The 20332-nt window shown below is 38.2% G+C and overlaps 1 protein-coding gene and 2 long non-coding RNA genes across 5 annotated transcripts in view; 2 read left to right on the forward strand and 1 right to left on the reverse strand.

Moving 5' to 3' along the window:
* Positions 1 to 96: 96 nt before the first annotated feature.
* ASAP2 (ArfGAP with SH3 domain, ankyrin repeat and PH domain 2) overlaps positions 97 to 20332 on the reverse strand; it is a 93755-nt gene continuing 73519 nt past the window's right edge. Inside the window, exons 21-28 of one of the 3 annotated variants that reach the window (XM_075049165.1) lie at positions 18498 to 18611; positions 15103 to 15358; positions 12485 to 12646; positions 11419 to 11587; positions 9645 to 9712; positions 7863 to 7972; positions 3839 to 3961; positions 97 to 2885 (exon numbers count right to left, since the gene is read on the reverse strand). In XM_075049165.1, the coding sequence (XP_074905266.1) occupies positions 2811 to 2885; positions 3839 to 3961; positions 7863 to 7972; positions 9645 to 9712; positions 11419 to 11587; positions 12485 to 12646; positions 15103 to 15358; positions 18498 to 18611 (1077 nt within the window). In that variant the 3' untranslated portion in view covers positions 97 to 2810. Of the gene's footprint in view, positions 2886 to 3838; positions 3962 to 7862; positions 7976 to 9644; positions 9713 to 11418; positions 11588 to 12484; positions 12647 to 15102; positions 15359 to 18497; positions 18612 to 20332 lie in introns of all 3 variants that reach the window. The other 2 variants (XM_075049162.1, XM_075049163.1) reach the window with 2 other exon arrangements.
* On the forward strand, positions 1138 to 7209 carry LOC142040860 (uncharacterized). The gene is made up of 3 exons (XR_012653313.1): positions 1138 to 1238; positions 6839 to 7001; positions 7123 to 7209. It is a non-coding gene; the product is annotated as an uncharacterized LOC142040860 (long non-coding RNA).
* LOC142040858 (uncharacterized) lies at positions 7281 to 12012 on the forward strand. The gene is made up of 4 exons (XR_012653311.1): positions 7281 to 7411; positions 7785 to 7980; positions 10390 to 11124; positions 11663 to 12012. It is a non-coding gene; the product is annotated as an uncharacterized LOC142040858 (long non-coding RNA).

A 20332-nucleotide genomic window follows, 5' to 3' on the forward strand; every position in this document is an offset into this window, starting at 1 on the left:
ATTGCTTAGCCTAGGTATTAGAACAAAACAAGCAAAGTGATAACAGGTAGTCATTTGGTGCTTTACACCTCTAATTTAATCTTAGCTGACATCTACACAGTTTCTGTGTTCAACTAAAAATCCACAAGATGCACCTTTTTTTTGCTCAAGTGCTACTTGTTGGTATTTCTCATTTTTACACCTTGAAAAAAAGAATATTGCCTAAGCAATGCCAAGTAACAGAAGAGAAGTAGCCAAAGTGATTTTAAAAGTAGTTTTATTTTTCCAGACATTTGACTGGTTAACAAGAGTAAAATTTATTAATCATGCTCTAATTATAAATCACTGCATCCAGGACATTGAAAATAAGAGTTGATTTTAGGTTATACAATATATACAGTTGCTCTGCAACTAAACAAAATAAAAACAACTGAATTGAATATTATACATCTCATAGCATTCTAAGCTGCATTTTAAGTGTCACTTGCTCCTTTTTAAACAGTTAACACAGCAACCTAATAGTCTGTCTATTAACAGGTTTTCTGAATCATTATTTAATCAGATTTGAAAAGTTGTATGAAATATGCCAAAATTTTGGACTTAAAATTCTTAATTTTATATTATAAATAGATATCTACAGGTTCTAGAATTTCTATTTCCTCTGCCAGAGGAGCAGACTTTGAGAAACATGGAAAATCTAGGGATAAATTTTGCTTAGCCACTCTTTATTGGTCCTCAAGATTTTGTCTGTCTGCACTGCTAGTGCTGTTAAGTTGTATTCTACAAGTTTCCTAGTTTCTAAGTGACCAGTGAACAAGGCTGTGACATTTTAAAGTGTATTCCTCTTCTAGCAGAACTCAAGGAAAATTTGCATCATTGTTATGAGTTGTTACATACACTATAAGATTCTGTGTTAAAAATACTGTACATTAGGAGATCTGTGCAAAATAATATGCCCATTTACTCTCTATACTCTATCAGGTATAGAAACATACAAAATAGTGTTGCAAACTGAACATATCAGTAAGTGAATAAACTGTAGTGCTAAACTATTACTCTATCATTTTACTGGGAACTTTGAAAATACAGACTAATTTGCTTCAACTTGCAACAAAAATATCTTGAAACATTCCAGTTTGTTCCCCATTTATTACTGCAGCAACAGCATCTAGGAAATGAAAGTTATGCATATACTTGGCTGTACCCACACGTTTGAGAGGCTATCAGCCAACTGTACCATTTAGGAAAGGCGATACAAGGTAAGATCAGTTTTGCTCTTCCAGCACTAACACAATGTGATATTTCTCCAAATAAGCATATATGGTGGTGGCCTATTTTCCATTCCGTTCAATATGAAATGGCCAATTTAAACACCATTTGTCAGAAATTCAAAGTTCTCTTGATAAATCTAGAGATAAAATATTCACGAAACGTGATCAAAGCCAATGTGACCTAGTCATTGATTTTTCTTATCCTATGCCATCAGTTGTTTCCTGTAGCATAAGCAAAACCTGGTACAATTTCACAATATACAAACATCAAAACGACGTCAGATTTGTGTTGGTGTTTTGTATTCCATCAACCAACTGGGAACTACCCATGGCCTAGCCTTTGTTCACAAATTAGTAAAACAAATTTAACAACAGTGTAGCTACCATATATGTGGGTATATTATATAAATACAGAGTGAGTGAGCAAATTATCATTGTTTGCAATGTAGTGGCACACTAATTTTATAGAACAGAATATAACATGGTGTACTTGTGAGGTGTCAGATACCTTATTGACCAAGGATAATTATCTAAATGTTCCACCAATATGTTCTCTCTGTGAACACATTGCTGGATGATTTAAGAAAATTCAAGAATTTAAAAACAAAGTCTAAAGACTATATAATGAGACGAGTAAGAAATGCTCTGCAATCCATCATCATAGTTAAGTACATTTCAGGAAGTGCAGTTTTCATATCCTTGAGTTAATGTAGTAACTCATTAATATTGCCATAGTTTAGTTAACCAGCAGTAGTCATATTAAATGACCAAAATGGATGTAACATACATAAAGAACATTGAAAAAACAGGTTCTACACACATGCAGCATAGAAAAATGAAACAGTCTCAAGCTCACAAACTTAGAACTAGAAAGTTCAACAACTAACACAGATTTCAGATAACTTTAAGCAAATATCTACATCCATTCTGAAAGAAAGAAGTTTCTCCTGTGGTAAACTGAAATACTTTTTTACTTTTACCTGGCCAAAGACACCCGATTAAAATTGTTTCTTCTGTAATTGTTGACATCCTGGATGACAGCCAGTATGGCAAGATGCTAAACAGTCCAATTTAGAACTACGCAGCAGCTTGCATGTTTTGGTTCCAACACTTCAAATGGTATTGAGAATTGGATAAATTCACTGCCCTGTTAGACGCACACAATTTCTTGGACTGGGGAAGCAACACTGAACTGTGGTATTGTCATGTTACAAAAGGGAGAATAAAATTACAGTGAATTGATGGAAAAGAACATTCATAATGTTGTGATGTTCATACACATACAGATTTTGATTGTTAAAGCTTTTCAGTTCACCTTGAAAAATACAGGAAGAGTTGGTTTTTTAAAGTGTGAACTGCTCATGAGAAGTTTTCACATAGAAAAAAAGTTTTAGAAGTCCCAAAATCAGAATGATGGCAATAAAAAAGTAAGCTACAGTACCTAGGACTTGGGCAGTGCTCTGGCAAGGTGTCTGCAGATAGGTAGATGAAATGCAATAGAGTAAAACTTATTTCTGTGACCGCTGGAAATGAGCAATGTCTTCACTTATCAGTAGCAATTTAGTCAACAATAAAGTGCACAAATGATACAGGGAAAGCTCCTTTCCGACTGGGATCTCCATCAATATGACCAATCTGAAAGAGTCCAGATATTTTTCAAATTAATCTCAAAATGGCATTTCAGTATCACCAAAATGAATACCAGCGACCTTCCTGCCTGTAGTACAAGCCTCTCCTTACATCTTTTCTATGGTAGTGGTGTTTTAATTTTGTGAACAGGAATTCAGTCCTACAGGGTGCATTTGTTTTTCAGCTATAGACTTTTTTTTTTTTTCAAATTCCAATGTTTTATCTAGTTCTTTGAAAGTAACACCTCTTAATGCAGTATCACTGCTGCACCATTTCAGTGCATTCTGTAATGCCTGGCAGCCCATATTCTGCCTCTGTTAAGTTGCTTCTGCTTCCCCCTCTTAACAATCACCGAAAGGCAAAAGGATGGATCAAGCTTCAACAGTTTTGGCTTTTACATAAATCTATTTGTGTTTATACAGCATTATTGTCAATTTAGATGCAATTGGAAGTTCTATTCTTCCAAAGAAGAAGGCAACAAAGGCAACTGTTTTCATGCACAACAATTTCCCAAGACTTTGCTTTAGCTGATGAGACTCTGGAATGTAAACAGTTGAGAAGGTTTCCCAGCTCAAATAGACCATTTCTCAATCTCAGTCAGCTGAAGAATTAGGACAATACAAAGCTGTCCTCTGAGGCACACCACACAGCATCTGAAATAGTAGCAGATTCTTAAATTGTTGACACCCCTCAAGAATTTATTGAATCACACAGACCATGTTCCCTGTATGTTGTGAACCGTACTAATCAGATTTAGCTTTTCTCATTTAGGAAAAAAAAAAGAAAAGTTTGAGGTTTGATTTTTTTGAACAAAATAAATTTCTGGAATCAGGTTTACATGAGATGAAACTTTTCTTGTTATCTAGAAACCCATCCGGGGATCTTCTGAAGTCAGCATCAACCTCTAGATCTCATTTATTTATTTCAAAGCGTATTGATAGAAAATGCAGAATACTCACCCACCACTCCTGATCTTCTTCACCATCGACTACAATAATATCTCCCTCTGAAAAAGTTAACTCATCTGGGTTATCTGCTACACAATTGTAAATTGCTTTTACTCTCTTCGGTTTAGTTTTTGACTGAAATATAAAAACAAGTAAATGTAAATAATACAGCACGGAAGAGACAAAACAGACTTGGAGCTGATCTAAAGAAAGCTTCAGAACTGCTTCCAACTGTTATTTTCCATAGGTTAGAGTTCAGCTGCATATTTTATGCTGGGTGCTCATGCTTCAGGTTGAATTTGGCAGCATCCAAAGCCTTTTGGAACCACTGCACCATCAACATGGGCCAGGTTTCCCTTAGCAAGCTTCCACTTTGGCTTATCCAAACCCGTCTTCAGAGCTCTATATCATTGTAGTGAGTACGATTTTATTCAGAAGACAGGGTGATCAAGATCAAGTGGTATGGAGCAAGTGTAACAGCAGCAGCATTATCAAAAAGAGGCTTGAGCCACCTGCCAATACACCCCTTCTTAATTTGCTAAAATCATTTCAGGAGTGTACAGACCCTCCAAAACATCCTCTGCCTCTCTGTAGTGTTTTGAGGACTGCAAGTGACAGAGCGGTTTGGCAATTCTTCCAGTAAGAAAGTTTAGTAAGGAGTCGCAATGTTCCAATATTGCAGTGGGACTCCAATCCTAGTTGTGTTCTATTTGAAGTGATGCCAAAATTGTTTTGCTCTGGTATCACAGTATCCACCATCCTAATCTCACACCTCTCCTGGTGCAACTTGGCCTGCTGCTCCTTGTTCTCTGTTGCAGACCAACAATAATGCTACCTACACAGCGTTTCCATGCAAGCAGTGGAGAGGCACAGGACCTGGAGGCAGAGCATAAGCTTTCTACCAGGAGTCCACCCTTCTCCCCGGTTTGCCCAGCCATAGCCAGCAAAAATCTCTCCTTTCTACCCTAAGATGCCAGAGCAGAGCTGTAAATGCCATTTAGGTCAAGAGATGTCTGTTAATGCAGTGGGTGTTTGGGACAGAGGCTCCAGATGGTATAAGGAAAAGAATCACCATCCTAGAGTCCCCCAGGGACTGGTCTCAGTCTCTAGTTAGGTCAGCCATGGAGCAGGAAGCTTCTAAGAGGAGAAGAGACTCCATTCACAAGTCTACTTCTCTCCACCAGCAAAATGCTCTGCTGTGGACAGTACTGCCCAACAGCCTCTTAATGTGCCATTTTGTTAGAGCTGAGCGCCATGCAGAAAAAGGGGGATGTGGATGGGGAAGGAAGGAGGTAGCATGATCACTGTGCTCCTCTGTAAGCATCCATTTGCATTTTAGTATAGAAAACCTGACCTGCCCAGACCAGGCATATCCTTAGGCTCTATCCGTGGGGCACACCCCTGTGAGTTGGCAGCCTTGCACTGCATCATAGCAATTTTCCTAGATGCTCCATCTCAGTCAAGCTACAGTTTGAACCACAAACACCTTTTAGGTCTAGAGGGAAAAGCTTCATGTCAGTACAACAGTGATATAATCACTAACTTCAAAGTGCAGTAATTACAGGTATTTCTTGTTCTTTAGAAGGCAAGGAAATTAAAATAGATACCATTCCCAGAAGACTAAAATCTTCCAGGAAAGTTTCCCATGTATCTACAATATGGTTTCAAAAATCTAAAATATACATTAAAAAAAAAAAAAAAGCATCAGGAATTTCCATCTGAAAAACAGGCTATTGGGCAAATGCACTATATAGGAGACAAGCCACTGGCTACATGGGCATGTACAACCAGACCTCTTTTTTCTTTACTCAAGGAGCACTTCTGCAATCATTTCCTAAATCTGGGCTGGCCTCTGGATTCTCTGGCAGGGTAAAGATTTAGCAAAAAAGGCTGGAGTATAAGGCTAAATGGAGCAATTTAGCCAAAGTACTTTAGCTAGACTGATCTAGCTAAAGCTCTTTAGCTGAGGGGCCCCTGACTAAACCTCAGCTAAGATGCTTTAGCTAGATTGATTTAGCTAAAGCACCTTAAATAGCACACACTCCCTGAGCCAGGTTTCCCTTACTTCTCTGTCCTATGACAGAAGAAAATCATCCAGCTAATTTTCTCAGTCTCACAAAATTCACCCTACTGAAGCCCTCGAGACTTCTGGAGAGTCAGATTTGTTCTTCCTATTATGTGCAATTAATATTAAACAGTGGAGAGACTGACTGTTCCTAGAAACTACCCAGGATAGCCCATTCACTCATAACTAAAACAATTTGTCCTATAAAACAAAAAAGGAGAGATAGAGAAACTACTACAACTTTAATTTATACAGAAAGCCAGGTAAGGAGCTGTTTCAGAACCAACGGATGTCTTGAAAGGATGTAGCCAGTGCTCACACCTGAATCCCAGAACACACAACAGAAATTGTGATCAGGGTCCAACAGCTTGACAAAGTAAATACGGCAGTTCCCTCGAATCATGTAAGCAAAAGGGATAGATTCCATTTTACACTACTTAGACCATTTAATTTTATTGTGGCCTAAACCATGAAAGTTATTTTGATGCAAGACAGACAGTAACTTGGTTGAACAAGAGTGGGGGAGGCAAAAAACCAGAAGATTTCATATTCCCAACTAATGCAAGATGAACTCCAGATGTCTCTGTGGCTTTTCAGCATTATCAGATGAGAAACAGCTAATAGGAGTTCTAAGGGCTCAAGACAAATGTGCAAGGCTACGCACAAAAACACACTGAGGTCTGTCCTGGAGAGTTACTATTTCAGTAGACATGGTTAAGGAAAAAGGGATGAAGGGAGAGAGACAGAGGACTGAAAAAGGCAGGTCTTTTTGTTACAGCCCATTAATAAGACAATCGCAGAGCCAGGAACAGCATGTCTCCTACCTCTCAGTTTATTAACTGAACCACACTCCTACACAGAATGTAAAGCATGAAGCAGCCCAGACCTAGTCACATACAGCATCTCAAAAAGTATGGACTCTCTATATTATGATTTTCTTACTGCAGAGAAATACTGTCATGATCAAGCATATGGATGTTTTATGTCTATCACACAAGAGAGCAACATAAAATTGGAGCAAGGACGAAAGACCTAGCTGAACTACACAATGTACAGCTCAGCTGACATCTGGAAATACATCCCTTTAACTACACCAGTGTAAGAATAGAGGTATTGACACTAATATGTGTTACCATTCACAGTCCTAGATTATAAATAATAAATAAGAGTATAAAAAGGCCACACAATTGGATCAAGAGTCCATTTAAATCCAGTATCTCTTTTCTAACAGACACTGTAAGGCTGAGGAAGGGAGGAGAAGAAGAATACACAATACTTCCAGCCTTCCCCTTCACCCTTCAATCACCTTCTGGTCAGGGATGTCTCAAGTCAGATGTGGTTTCTGTGTAGTTACCAAGAGATTTCCCTCCTGCCACCCACTGAATGCATGATGAAGAGATGCAAAGAGAACCAACTGCACAAAGAACCAATTTCTTCCGTTTTGAGGTTGACTCCTACTAGTCTTGTCTGAAGCCATTTGATCTACCAATGTGAACAACTGTATCTACTCCCATTATAAAGTAAGCACAAAAGCTCCCTTATTACTTACTTTGCTCAAGTTTAAGAATGAAGTTACATATGATCTACAAGTGACTCACTCACCAAGCTCGACTAACTTATGAAACTTACCTATCTTCAGTAAGTCACGCCATACATTCTGTGGATTGTGTTGGCCACATTTGGACACAAGCAAAGAATCCATACTTCTTTTTCTTTGGTTTCTCTTTGGTTTTTGTTAGCTTTTTTTTTTTTTAATTTTAAAATCACATACTATCATATAGGAAATGCAAGAAAAGCAAAGTTTTCATAAATACTTAGTACATGTCATGCACATGTTTAACACAGGATACAGGCTTTGTATTTTTCATGATTCTCATACTTTCTCCATAACAGGATATACTACTATGTCAACAGTGTGTTTGATAGAATATGGAAGATTTAATAAAAACAAACCCCAGACTGTCTACTTACGATTTGTGATTTCCTTGGCATTGGTGCTGGTGGCTGGATATGTGCCAAAATATTTGTTGTAGAACCAGTCTGTGTTACTGGAATTTCGCATACAGAAGATGACTCTCCTGCTGCTAAGGTAAGTAAAACAAGTAAATTTTAGGCATGCTTTAAAAAAAAGTAACAGTGATGATACAAATTGAAACCAAATTAATTTTTCTTTAAAGGATACAAATTATTTTATATCCCATGAGTATTTCATTTTCTAGTGGTTCTTTCTAAATAACTAAACAGAATTTTTCTATCCTTTTCCTTACCAAAAAAGGTTTCTTCTCCAAAGACAACTACCTAAGACCTTCAATACTGTGGATATGCTAAAAGAGAAAAAAGCCTATAAAACAGATGAGAGCAGAACCAAATATCCCATTTCCCCATTCGCTCACTACAGACTCTGTGCTTTTAGAACCCTACTTTCCTAGTAAAGACCATCGTTATCAAGATGCTGTATCCTTCACAGGAGACTCCTGACACAGATGGCAAATAGTCATTAGTAAATTCCCCTTGGGTATATCAAGGGGAAATAAAAAAGAATCACAGTAAGAACCTATGAACATAATATATACAATGGAAGGGGAAACTGGGCAGGAGAAATTCCACTACAACCACCACAGAATCCACACAAACTTTACTTTGGACATTTTATTGAGATGACATTATTGTAATATCGCAAAGTAGTAGTTACTTTGAACAATGAAAAGTGCAGAATGAATAATGAACTCTGAATAATGAAGTCTGTTCATTATAATGAAAAAAGCAATATCAATTTGCAATTTAATTGTGACACTATATGAGCTTTAGATTTTCAAACTAGAAACATATTTTTCTATTCTAAAATGCGTGTCTATTACCTTGTTTATGACACATGCAAACAAGAGAGTAAACTAACTAAAGTTTTCATAATGCATCCTTTGTTTGAGTGGGGTTTAGGTGAGGTTAGGAAAGCTAAAGCCCAACTGGAATTAAATCTTGCAAGGGATGCCAAAGACAACAAGAAGGGCTTCTATAAATACGCAGATATCAAAAGGAAAATCAGGGAAAACATGGGCTCGTTGCTGAGTGACATGGGGATCTGGTTACACAGGACATGGAACAGGCTGAGGTACTGAATGCCTTCTTCGCCTCAGCCTTTACTAGCAAGACAGGTCTTCAGGAATCCTGGGTGCCAGAGACCTGGGGAAAATTTGGAGCAAGGAAGTGCAAAATCCTGCACCTGGGGACAAACAAGCCCATGCACCAATATATGCTGGTGGCCACCCAGCTGGAAAGCAGGACCAGAGGCAATGGGCACAAACCAAAAAACAGGAGGTGCTGCCTGAACATCAGGAAACACGTTGTTACTGTGAGGGTGATCCAGCACTGGCACAGGTTGCCCAGGGAGGCTGTGGAGTCTCCATCCTTCAGGATACTCAAAAGCCATCTGAACATGGTCTTGGGCACCTGGCTTTTGGTGGCCCTGCTTGAGCAGAGGGGTTGGGCCAGATAACCTCCAGAGGTCCCTCTCAACGTCAACCATTCTGTGATTCTGTTTCTTATTGCATGGCCCCATTATTTACATTAATTGGCCCATAACTCTGTTCATGCAGAAGAGCTTGAAGCATCAGGGCCTACACAGTCAAGAAGAGAAACAATAATAATACTGGTACTGACTGTATTTAGATGCGTAAGGTAAATACCCCCCCCCCCCCTTAGGCTGTTATAATGATAGCTTAATTACAATAAAATGCATCTTTAAATCACCATTACCGGTTTGTTGTAGAGACCCAAGTCCTCTGGACTGCCCTTTGTTAGTTAAGCCAGACGACTTCTCAGTCCTGTACAGAAAGTTAGAAATTCATCCATTTAAGAACAAACAAAAACTTGAAATGCAACAATACAGAGTATTTTTCAAATTATAAAATTCTTGTCATGTCTTCAGTATATTCTGGCAACAGCTATTTGGCTTTTTAAAAATACTACTTTGCTTCTGTATTTTTGATTACACCAATCGTAAGTTGCATTTAATTTAAAAAGGTAAGGCAGAAGAATAACATAGGTTCAATTACTGCAATTTGTGTAGTGCAGATTTTCTTTTCCTAAGTTCTGAAATTCCTTTCACTGCTATTTTAAAATTCTGTGTTAAAATTATGTATCCTTATTAGTCTGTACATTACAGCAAGCTTCAGCAAGTTGCTTCTCCCTTTTACTTAGTATGGTATACTCAATCAAAGGACAAGAAAGGGAGCTCAAAGGTCAAAGGTTGTTTACCTCTTTAATTCACAAAGGATCAACCACATATATTATTTCTCACATATACACATACATGTCCCTGTATCTTACAACTATCTAAGTTTGTATAGGATGTACTCTGTCAAATTTTCAGTGTCAGAGAATCCAAAAACATCTCAGACAAGTTACTATGATATTTCCCTATGCTTACTTTTGGAAAGCTTTCCCTAGTGTCTAACTAAATTATTCTTGCCAAAACTTAAACAAAAGTCTTCTTTTTTAGAGCCGTCATGAGATGTAAAAAGGAATGGCATAATCCAACACTTTGTACATATTTGAAGACGTGTATCTATGCTACAATTTCTTTTTCAGAAAATGTAAGAGAATCTTATTTCTTCCAAACTTTTCTCACGGGTTGTCTTTTCTAGACTTCTCATTACCTTACTGGTCTCCCCTGGTTTCTGCCTCACTATTTTGTACCTTTATTTTACTGCAATGCCCCAAACTGAACACAGTAGTCCAGCTGAGGCATTACTGATGTGGAGTCAATTGGAAGGATTAATTTACATGGTTTGCGGGCTACAATCAAACAATACTATTTCTCTTTGACTCTTCCACAACGGCATGAGTCGTCTGACTTACTTTTATTTATGATTCACTATGTCCTTGTAGATCCTTCTCTTAAGGACTTGTGCTTAACCATACTCTGCAGTTCTCCATGCTTCGTTTTTGTAGTTGATTGTTCTTAAGTAGTAAGTGTTGCTTACTGAATAACACCACTCTTCTCCCTTGACCACTACTCCAGTTTCTCAAGGCTGCTTTGGATATAATCCTGTCTTCTAGTACACTTGTCTCTCCTAACTGTTTCCTGCAAATTTAAAACTGGTATTTTCTGTTCCACATCTCTCTACTCCTGCCATGAATGAAAATATTGAATGGAACTGAACCCACAGAAAGCATGTGAACAATAAATGGCACAATCAGACATAAGATCCCATTTTATCTTCTTCATTATTAGGTGAGAATTAGAAATGGATTATTCTTTGTGGCTTCTTATTTCCATCACAGCTAAGCATTCTGTAGATATTCCGCAAGTCATACAATCTTAAATCACTGGGCTGTCTTGTTTTTACTGTGTGAATCCTGGCAATCTGCTCCCTTAGTGTCTGCCTTTTGTTCATTCCCATACTCTAGAACACATAATTGGCAAAAATATGCATGCTTTATAGATGACTTGCATGTTATATAACATAAAATTGAAAAGTTACTAATAAATATGAAATATATAAAATACTAAAATGACATCAATTACCCAGGAATAGGCTTTCTTTGAGAGATTCTACTAGGAGGCTGTGGGGGCAGTGGTGGTGGGGTTGGCTTAGTTTGTGGAGGAGGTGGTTGCTGTTTAGATTGCTGGTTCAAAGCTTCAATAATGCTGGCTGTCTTTGCCACTGGAGGCGGTGGTGCTGGAGAAAGCACATCTATGGAAGAAAGTTAGACAGTGAAATGAATTAAATTTCTATTTACCATTTTGTTTCTTGGGTTCTCATCCACAGGTTTTGCCATTACAGGATTTACCCCCATCCAAGAAAAATGCTTTACTAATGTACTAAATAACTTGAACAGAAAGCAATCCCCCCATTGGAAGGAGACCTCTTTGGAAAGAGGTCTACCTTTTGTTTCACCTAGTCAAGGTCCGAGAGCTCACAGGTACTTCAATTCATTCAAGCATTAAAGTACAAGCAAAGAAAATTCTTACCGAAGTCAGTCATATTCTTGAAAATAGTAGCTCAGAACGTATGTAATAAAGTGCTAATATTGTTTGCTCAATCAAGGCCTTCAGTTTGTGTTTTACAGAGAAGTAACCGAGTGAATAATATCTGAGAAATTTTATTTAGAGGAACGTCTTTTCTTAAAATCCTGTTACGATTAACATCTAACTTCACATTAGGTTTAGCAATTAATTAAAATTTCTGCTGAATTCTTGAAACCACCACAACAGCAGCTGGCAATGCATTAAAACATCTTTTTGCATTCCTATGGTTCACAAGAACCAAGCACAATGCAGAGACATAGCCCCAGACCTACATGTAACACTCATCTTTACAAATAGTGAGAAATGCAGCATTGAAACTATATATACAAAGTGAAGAGCTCTTTAGCTCTAGTAATAGATAGTATTTCCTGTTGACCTTGCACTACAGTATAGAGTCCTCACTGGAACATCAGAGAAGACAGTTCATACAAAGTTACTGGATGGGAACGATAGGCCAAAGCTACAGTCACCAAAAGAGGAAGTATGAGTTGTGGAAATGGAAAAATAAGCCAACTATGATTAGATACAGCAGAAGGGAAAACAGGGGAAAGTGGAAACATACTTGTAGATGTTACACGCAATGGCGGCACAGGGGGATGAATAGCTGGTGGATCTGATGAAGACCTCTGCCTGCTTATACTTTCCACTCCTAAAGAATTTGTCTTCCACATTGCATTAGATGAAGAAATTGTCTGAATACCACTGCCAAGAACTGAAGGCTGAACTAAAAAGAGAGGAAAATACTGTATTATTATTATTGCTTACCCTAAGCACAAAGTGTTAATATTCACACCCGTGCTTTTAAAAATGGTGCAGCTAGACCACTATATTCAGCAATAGGAACCACTGCCATCCTGCTGGAATGCCAGAGCAGAGATCAAGAGTCTGGTGTAAAAAATTACACAGAAGTTTCTGGGTGAAGTCTTACTAACACTTTACCTAAGTAAAATTTGTCTCTGGTCATTACTTTAAAATATGTCAATGCTTGAAAAAGTAGAAATTTCTCAACAAGATGACAGAAGGCACGTCTTGCTACCTTCTTTAATCCCTGACTAATAGCTGTAATCTTCTCAGGTACTGCACGAAAAGGACCTCACTCTCGAGTGACCATTAGCCAACACTGCTGACTCAAAGCGAAACATCAGGTTTGACTTGGAATTGACATAAAACTGTAATTCTGAATTTCACCCAAGCAAAAAGCTATAATAACTACTCATGAAACAGTTACAAAGTAGGACTTCTTCGGGGCCTCCTAAATGACTCCATTCTTATGCTGACGAGCTGCCTGCCCATATCATGAAAACGCACTACAGATTTTCTTCATAATGCCAATATTTAGCACATATCATGCCACTTCATGCTACTCAGCACATGAGCATCATATTAAGAAAAGATGAAACAGAGTAAGGTATGAATAAATACTAGGTTGCAGGGAAAAGCATAAAAGGCTCAGAAGACTTGGAGAACAGCCTAAAGCTAAGAGGATAAAAGAGTAACGATACACCATAAGCATAACATCAACAACATCAGCAATCAACAAGAAGCTAAGATTGATGATACTATTATAGCTTTTAACTAAGAATATAAAACAATAGGCTAATACATTGCTAGAGTAAAGAATATGAGCTAGTAATCTAAGCCAGGCAGCATGCTTTCTTGGCATGAGTTACACTGTACTGGTGCCAAGAAGTCTGGGGTTGGGAATGAAATTAAAATGACACTCTTTGAAAAGTGTCATTTAATCAAGGGCAAACAGTGGGTAAAATAGTATGGTTGGCCATGATTAAAACAATATCAAAGGGTAAAACAGTCTTTTGAACTATCCAATTGTATTACTAATTTAGAGATAGAATCTAACAGTTAAACAGACTATGCAAGCTCCTTGGTGATTTTTCCTGTTTGGTGAGGGAAACATTCTTTTCCATCAAGTAACAAAAGCGTCTAGATATTAAGCTTCAACTTCATGCAAAAATGTTACACGAAAGGAATCCCACCTTGGTTAAGTTTTATATGCTGCTAAACTTCCCCCAGTCCCATACTACTGTCCTCAGTTTTTCCACACCCAAAAGAACATTTTAATCTGACTTTTATGCTGCAGCCATTCCTGTGAGAGCAATAACTGACTTTTCATATTACATGGATGTTCAATTTGCCACCTCAGACACAATCACTGGTGTACGGCATCTTGCATTCTGACCTCTGCACAGCGCTCCCAAAGGCAGAAGCCACTCACGTACGCCTAGAACATTCCCCACTCGTATCTCCTCTTACAGAGTCTGAACGACAGCACCATAGAAAACCACGCGTTTACATAGTCATTTTTCTTGAATTGAACTTTACATAAATTTAGCATCAATGAAAGCTGCTGGATTAACAAAGGTATTAGAACAATGAAACACACTGAACATGTACGGTACAAAGAGGACCTATACAGATTTCTCTACGCTTCTTTAATATGATCCAAAGAGATTATATATGAAGGTAAGAATGAAGTTCACAGCATCAGCTTTAATCGTAGATTTTGCAAGCACACAACCCTTCTGAACCAGGATGATACATGTACATTTTACATTGCTGATCAAGGTATAACCAGTAATTGGCAGTTACTTTTTCAGTCAGCTACCAGTTCTCTAAAATGATCCATCATGATACTTACACTTTTATTTAAACAACCTTGAAGCATATATTTATTAAGAGAAAACTTTGCAAGATTAAAACCTCTCAAGTTCTGCATACACTCTCCATTTGCCCAGGTCTTAAAACAATTTTCCACAGCAGTCAAATGCTATTGAAATAGTACATTTAAATTGAACTCTGACAATGACATCTTCAAGAAACAGAAGTATGAGAAGATGGAATATAACAACAACAACAACAAAATTGCTGAACTAAATTGACTGCAGCCCTCCTTTTAATAAATTGTTTAGATCTATTGAGGTTACCTGGGCATTGTCTTCCCAAACACTATTGTGTACTTTCTTGCAGGTACACTGAAAATCAAAATCAGAACAGGTTGTGCAGATTCACTTCAAGTATATAAAATGAAGTCATCAATAAACTGTTCCAATACTTACCTGTGCAAAATAACCGTGAAAGAAAACCTAAAAATGTACCAATAATAAAAAAATACATTATGATCCCATTCTTCTAACGTACAATGATATTTTCCGGTGTTAGTACCTTTGCCAATATTCCTTGGAGGTAGAGGAGGTGCACTACTTGTAACAGGTACTGCAGGCTGAATGGGAGGTGGACTGCCACTGAGTATTGCTCCATATGTTTCGTTCTGTAAAATACTCGGCATAAATCCTCTTTGCTTATCCTTAGCAATGTTTGCTGCATCTCTTGCCAAGGATGCTACATTAGGCTGAAGTTGGTTTGATCCAAGTTGATAGAAGCTGACAGGCCTGTCCTCTCTCCGATTGGGACTGGGTTGCTTAAACACAATAACAGAAGTACTTACTCATACCACATTAGTTGTACTCATTTTGTTGATTAGTTGATAAACAGTTATTAGTTTCCAGAAAGAAAAAATGGCTTCTAAAATGCATTTTTGTTGCTTTTAATACATAATTATTGTTGTTGAATGATAATTAAAATAGCTGGAGTTATAAATTCATGTGGTTAGTATAGGAATGGGTTGTAACAATCCACAGTGCAGAAAGCATAAATGTGCCTTTAGAAACAGTTAGATAAACATGTCACTGATGTACTGTCTGTATGAAATGAAAATAAACATTTATAGTAATAGCATTTAGGCAGAATAAAGATTTATTCTAACAGTATCACAAATAAGCAATTGATTTTCCTCTGAATATATTCAATGCTTACTCTGGATTGATCACGTAGGGCTTTTAGACATGTTACAGCACAGCATTATAGTTCAAAGATTTATGAGAATGATGTACGTGACAGCCAAATGCATTAATCCCTACCTTTACTTTGCCTCAGCAGCCTCACTCCTCACTGGCTGACACTCTCCATTCCCTGACCTCTCCACTGTCCTGGTTCTGGTGTTTGTTTCAGCCCACACTTGCTTCTGCTTTCTGAACCAGCACAAAGTTCTTTTTTATTTTGTTGATTTAGCATTTCACTGGTTTACCAAACTGGAAGAGCTCAGTACAGGGACAAACGTGTGCCAGAATGGAGGCAAAAGATGAGGTAGAACCAGGCAGCCAGGGTGTGGAACAGCAGCATAAACCAGTTGGACTGTCTTAGCCTTCTTTTAGGTTAGACTCTTTTATATGAAAACTTCTGGACTAAAAGAACTTCAATTTCAGACATGACCTTCTCTGATGAAGATTACAAAATCTATTCAATTGCTTTATGAGAAAGAGAGACAAGCCCAATAGCTTGACATCTATAAACAGAACTCTTATGTGATCCTAAGCAACAGCAGTATTCACCAGTGCATTCAATGTAGTCACAGACACTAGTCTGTGATTAATAGTCCTTAATCTCCTTTCTAAACTCCCTGTAGTATAAGCCTATTAATAGTGGGCAGTGAAGTAGCAGTTTCATTACTTTAGCCTCATTGCTAAGTAGCAGATAACTGCCTATATGAGATGGAGCTCAGGGACTAGACAAAAACAGAACACTCAACTGAAGAAGGCAACTGGCAACAACGAAAGAAGTGAAGGAAAAAACAGATCAAAAATACAAATTTAAAGTGTCCCAGAAAGGGACTTGCTAGGTATCTAGCTGTAAATTACCCAAAAGGTTTTACAGAGATTTCATTTTTTCCGGCTAAAACATAACAGAAAGTTTCAAGCTGCTTTATCAAAAAGGTCATTACCGCTGTTATTATCTGAATGGTGATACAATATACAGGAATACGTAAATACCGGGACATAATACGAAAGCTCACCCAGAAGAACTGAGTTTAGCAGCTCAAGGATTCCAGATTCTTGCACAGATACCAAAATTCTCAAGAAAAATCTTAAGAAAAGTCTCAGAAGGTAGCAATTGTGCTTTGAAAGTGATGGCTCGTGACATGTTTTTTGTTCATTGTTGCTAACTAGTCCAAGTCAAGCACCAGACTTAATGGCTACCTTGGACTAAAGAGACAGGACATGGGGAGAAGAATCCTATGCAGACAAAATCTTGCAAAAACGGTATTCTGCAACAGAGGAAACTTACTGATGTCAAAATTAGTCTCCAAAAGATTAAGCCAATTCAATGGTCTGATGACCTAGCATTTTTAAAGATGTTCTGTGAAGGCAAAGAAAATGAACCTATGGCTGTCAGGGTTTAATATTTCTGAAAACAAAGAAAAACCCAACACACAAGATTTGGTTTTATGTTACTAATTAGAGTATTAGTAATTCATGCTCTAGCTGAGATGGAGGATTTGCAAGTATTAAAATGCTAAAACTTGCAGAAAAAAAAAAAAAAATAAATCAAATTTCATTATCCAGAAGAGAAAAGGGTTTTCGTTAGCTACTTTCAAGAGGAAAAAAAAGGTTGTGCTAACTTCTGAAGGTTAACTAATATAAAGGCTATTGTGTATTCCTTGCACTTTGTAAAGGAAGCAGAAAAGACATAAGCAATTATAACACTGCACACGCGACAAGGAAAATGTGTTCAATGCTTCTCTGGAATACTTCAAATTATGAAAGTTTCAGAATGTCATTAGTCTTTAGGACCCTATATGTCATTTCAAATTACTTGGCTCCTAGAAATACAAGCCAATTTTAAGTGTTGTTCAGGTATCAAAACATGGTAGTTTGTTTCCTGCCTGTATGTTTAGGTGCTTAAATACTTTTTGAAGTTGGTCCCTAAATTGGGAAATTAAATTTTGAAAATGGAACGAAGTTCCTATGCTACTGGAATACTTTGTAATACTTGTGATATGACCATCCTTGGAGATATTCAAAAGCCATCTGGACATGGTCCTGAGCAACTGGCTCTAGGTAACCCTGCTTTAGCAGGGGGTTGGACCAGATGACCTTCAGAGGTCCCTCCCAATCCCAACCATTCTGTGATTCTCAATGCAATAGCACCACAACACCACCAGAAATTTCAGGTATGAAAAGGGAGAAGACCAAAAATATTTTTACATGAAGATTCAGAATCAAGACCCTACCCTACTATTAATGGACAAAACTTATTTCATGAACTAGTTTAGTTTCACTAAAAACAAGCCAATGCATAAACTGTTTCAAAATTAAAGCCATCGACTGAAGCTCTTTCACAAACATGAGGAGATACTATAAGGTGCCTCTCTTTATAAAGGCAGTTTTCCTAGCTCATGTTAGTTCTGCTTCACAGTCAGCAGATCTAAATATTCCTGATGTACTGAAACAAACTATTGACTCCATTAAAAAAGAGATACATCTGGCTAATCACAGTTTGATCATCACCACAGTCATATGTTTCATACCTTATATTAAAGAGGAAAAAGAAGACAAACTATAATTTAAGGAACTAAAATTTAAGCTGCTACATTTTACTACAGAACTTAATTTCACAGTGCCTTCATACCTATAGTAAAAAGTAGTGTTACTGAAATCATTATGAACACCATGCTTACACATATATGTGTACAGAAAAATAATGAATGTATTGATACAAACCTGCAGCTTTTCATCCACATCATCATCACTTTCATCCAGATCTTCATGGAGTAACCGCCATTCATATTCTACATGAACATGAGAATTAAATCTTCCAGACAGTGCTTGAGTAAGCTAAAGAAAAAAAGATGACTGTTGACACCTATGCTATGTGCAGTACTTATTTTAAAACAACGTATTTAAAAACTCAACAAAACAACATACAGAAGGAACCTTGGTTTCTAAGTACAAATATTACTTTTATTTTAGAAACAGATGTCAGTAATCTGGAAAGTTACTGCACTGGGGTAAGTTTAAAGAATTCAGCTCTGTTACCAAATACAACACAAATAAATCAAAAGCAACTAGGCTTTTCATTAACCACTGTAGGTCCATTATCCATTTTCTGACAACCACCACATCCTATTTGCTTTGATCTAGAAATTGCAAGTCAAAGAAATTAACTGCAATGGCATATTTTTTTCAGACTCACTTAGCAAGAAGCCTTGACCCCACTAATCCATTTCTCTTGCTCACCAAAAGTAGTGATGGTAGCCAGCTTCTCATAGAATCACAGAATGGTTTGGGTTGGAATGGACCTTTAAAGACCATCTAGTCCACCACCACCGCCCCCTCCTCCCCTGTCATAGGCATGGACATCTTCCACTAGATTGGGTTGCTCAAAGTCCCATCCAACCTGACATTGGACACTTCCAATGATGGGGCATCCACAACTTCTCTGGGCAACAAGAAAATGGCTGTCATCCATGGCCTTCACCCATAATAAGTACTTTAGTGATTAGATTTCAATGAGATGTCAGATACTCAGAATCACAGAATCACTTAGGTTGGAAAGGACCTTTAAGATCATCGAGTCCAACCATAAACCTAACACTGACAAGTCCACCACTGAACTATGTCCCTAAGCACCACTTCTACAGACCTTTTAAATACCTCCAGGAGTGGTGACTCAACCACTTCCCTGGGCAGCCTGTTTCAGTGCTTGACAACCCTTTCGATGAAGAAATTTTTCCTAACATCCAACCTAAACCTCCCCTGGTGCCACACTTGAGGCCGTTTCCTCTCATCCTATCGCTTGTTACCTGGGAGAAGGGACCAACCCCCACCTTGCTACAACCTCCTTTCATGTAGTTGTAGAGAGTGATAAGGTCTCGCCTCAGCCATCTTTTCTCCAGGCTAAACAACCCCAGTTCCCTCAACCGCTCCTCATAAGACTTGTGCTTTAGACCCTTCACCAGCTTCGTTGCCCTTCTCTGGACACGCTCCAGCACCCCAACGTCTGTCTGGTAGCGAGGGGCCCAAAACAGAACACAGTACTCGAGGTGCAGCCTCACCAGTGCTGAGTATAGGGGGACGATCACTACCCTAGTCCTGCTGGCCACACTATTTCTGATACAAGCCAGGATGCCCTTGGCCTTCTTGGCCACCTGGGCACACTGCCAGCTCATATTCAGCTGGCTGTTGACCAATACATCGTCCTTCTCCACCAGGCAACTTTTCAGCCACTCTTCCCCAAGCCTGTAGCATTGCATGGGGTTGTTGTGACCCAAGTGCAGGACCCGGCACGTGGCCTTGTTGAACCTCATACAGTTATCCTCAGCTCATCGATCCAGCCTGTCCAGATCCCTCTGTAGAGCCTTCCTACCCCCAAGCAGATCAACACTCCCGCCCAACTTGGTGTTGTTGTCTGCAAACTTACTGTGGGGATCTTACTTGTGGATCTGGGACTATTAGCTCCAACAGAATCATACCCTGGCCCCAAGAAGTCTAGCATTTCCAAAGCATCTAAAAAGAAATATAATTTTCTTCTCAAAAGCATATAAGTTGATATAAGC

Source organism: Buteo buteo, chromosome 17, assembly GCF_964188355.1.
Source record: "Buteo buteo chromosome 17, bButBut1.hap1.1, whole genome shotgun sequence".
NCBI classification, from domain to species: domain Eukaryota; kingdom Metazoa; phylum Chordata; class Aves; order Accipitriformes; family Accipitridae; genus Buteo; species Buteo buteo.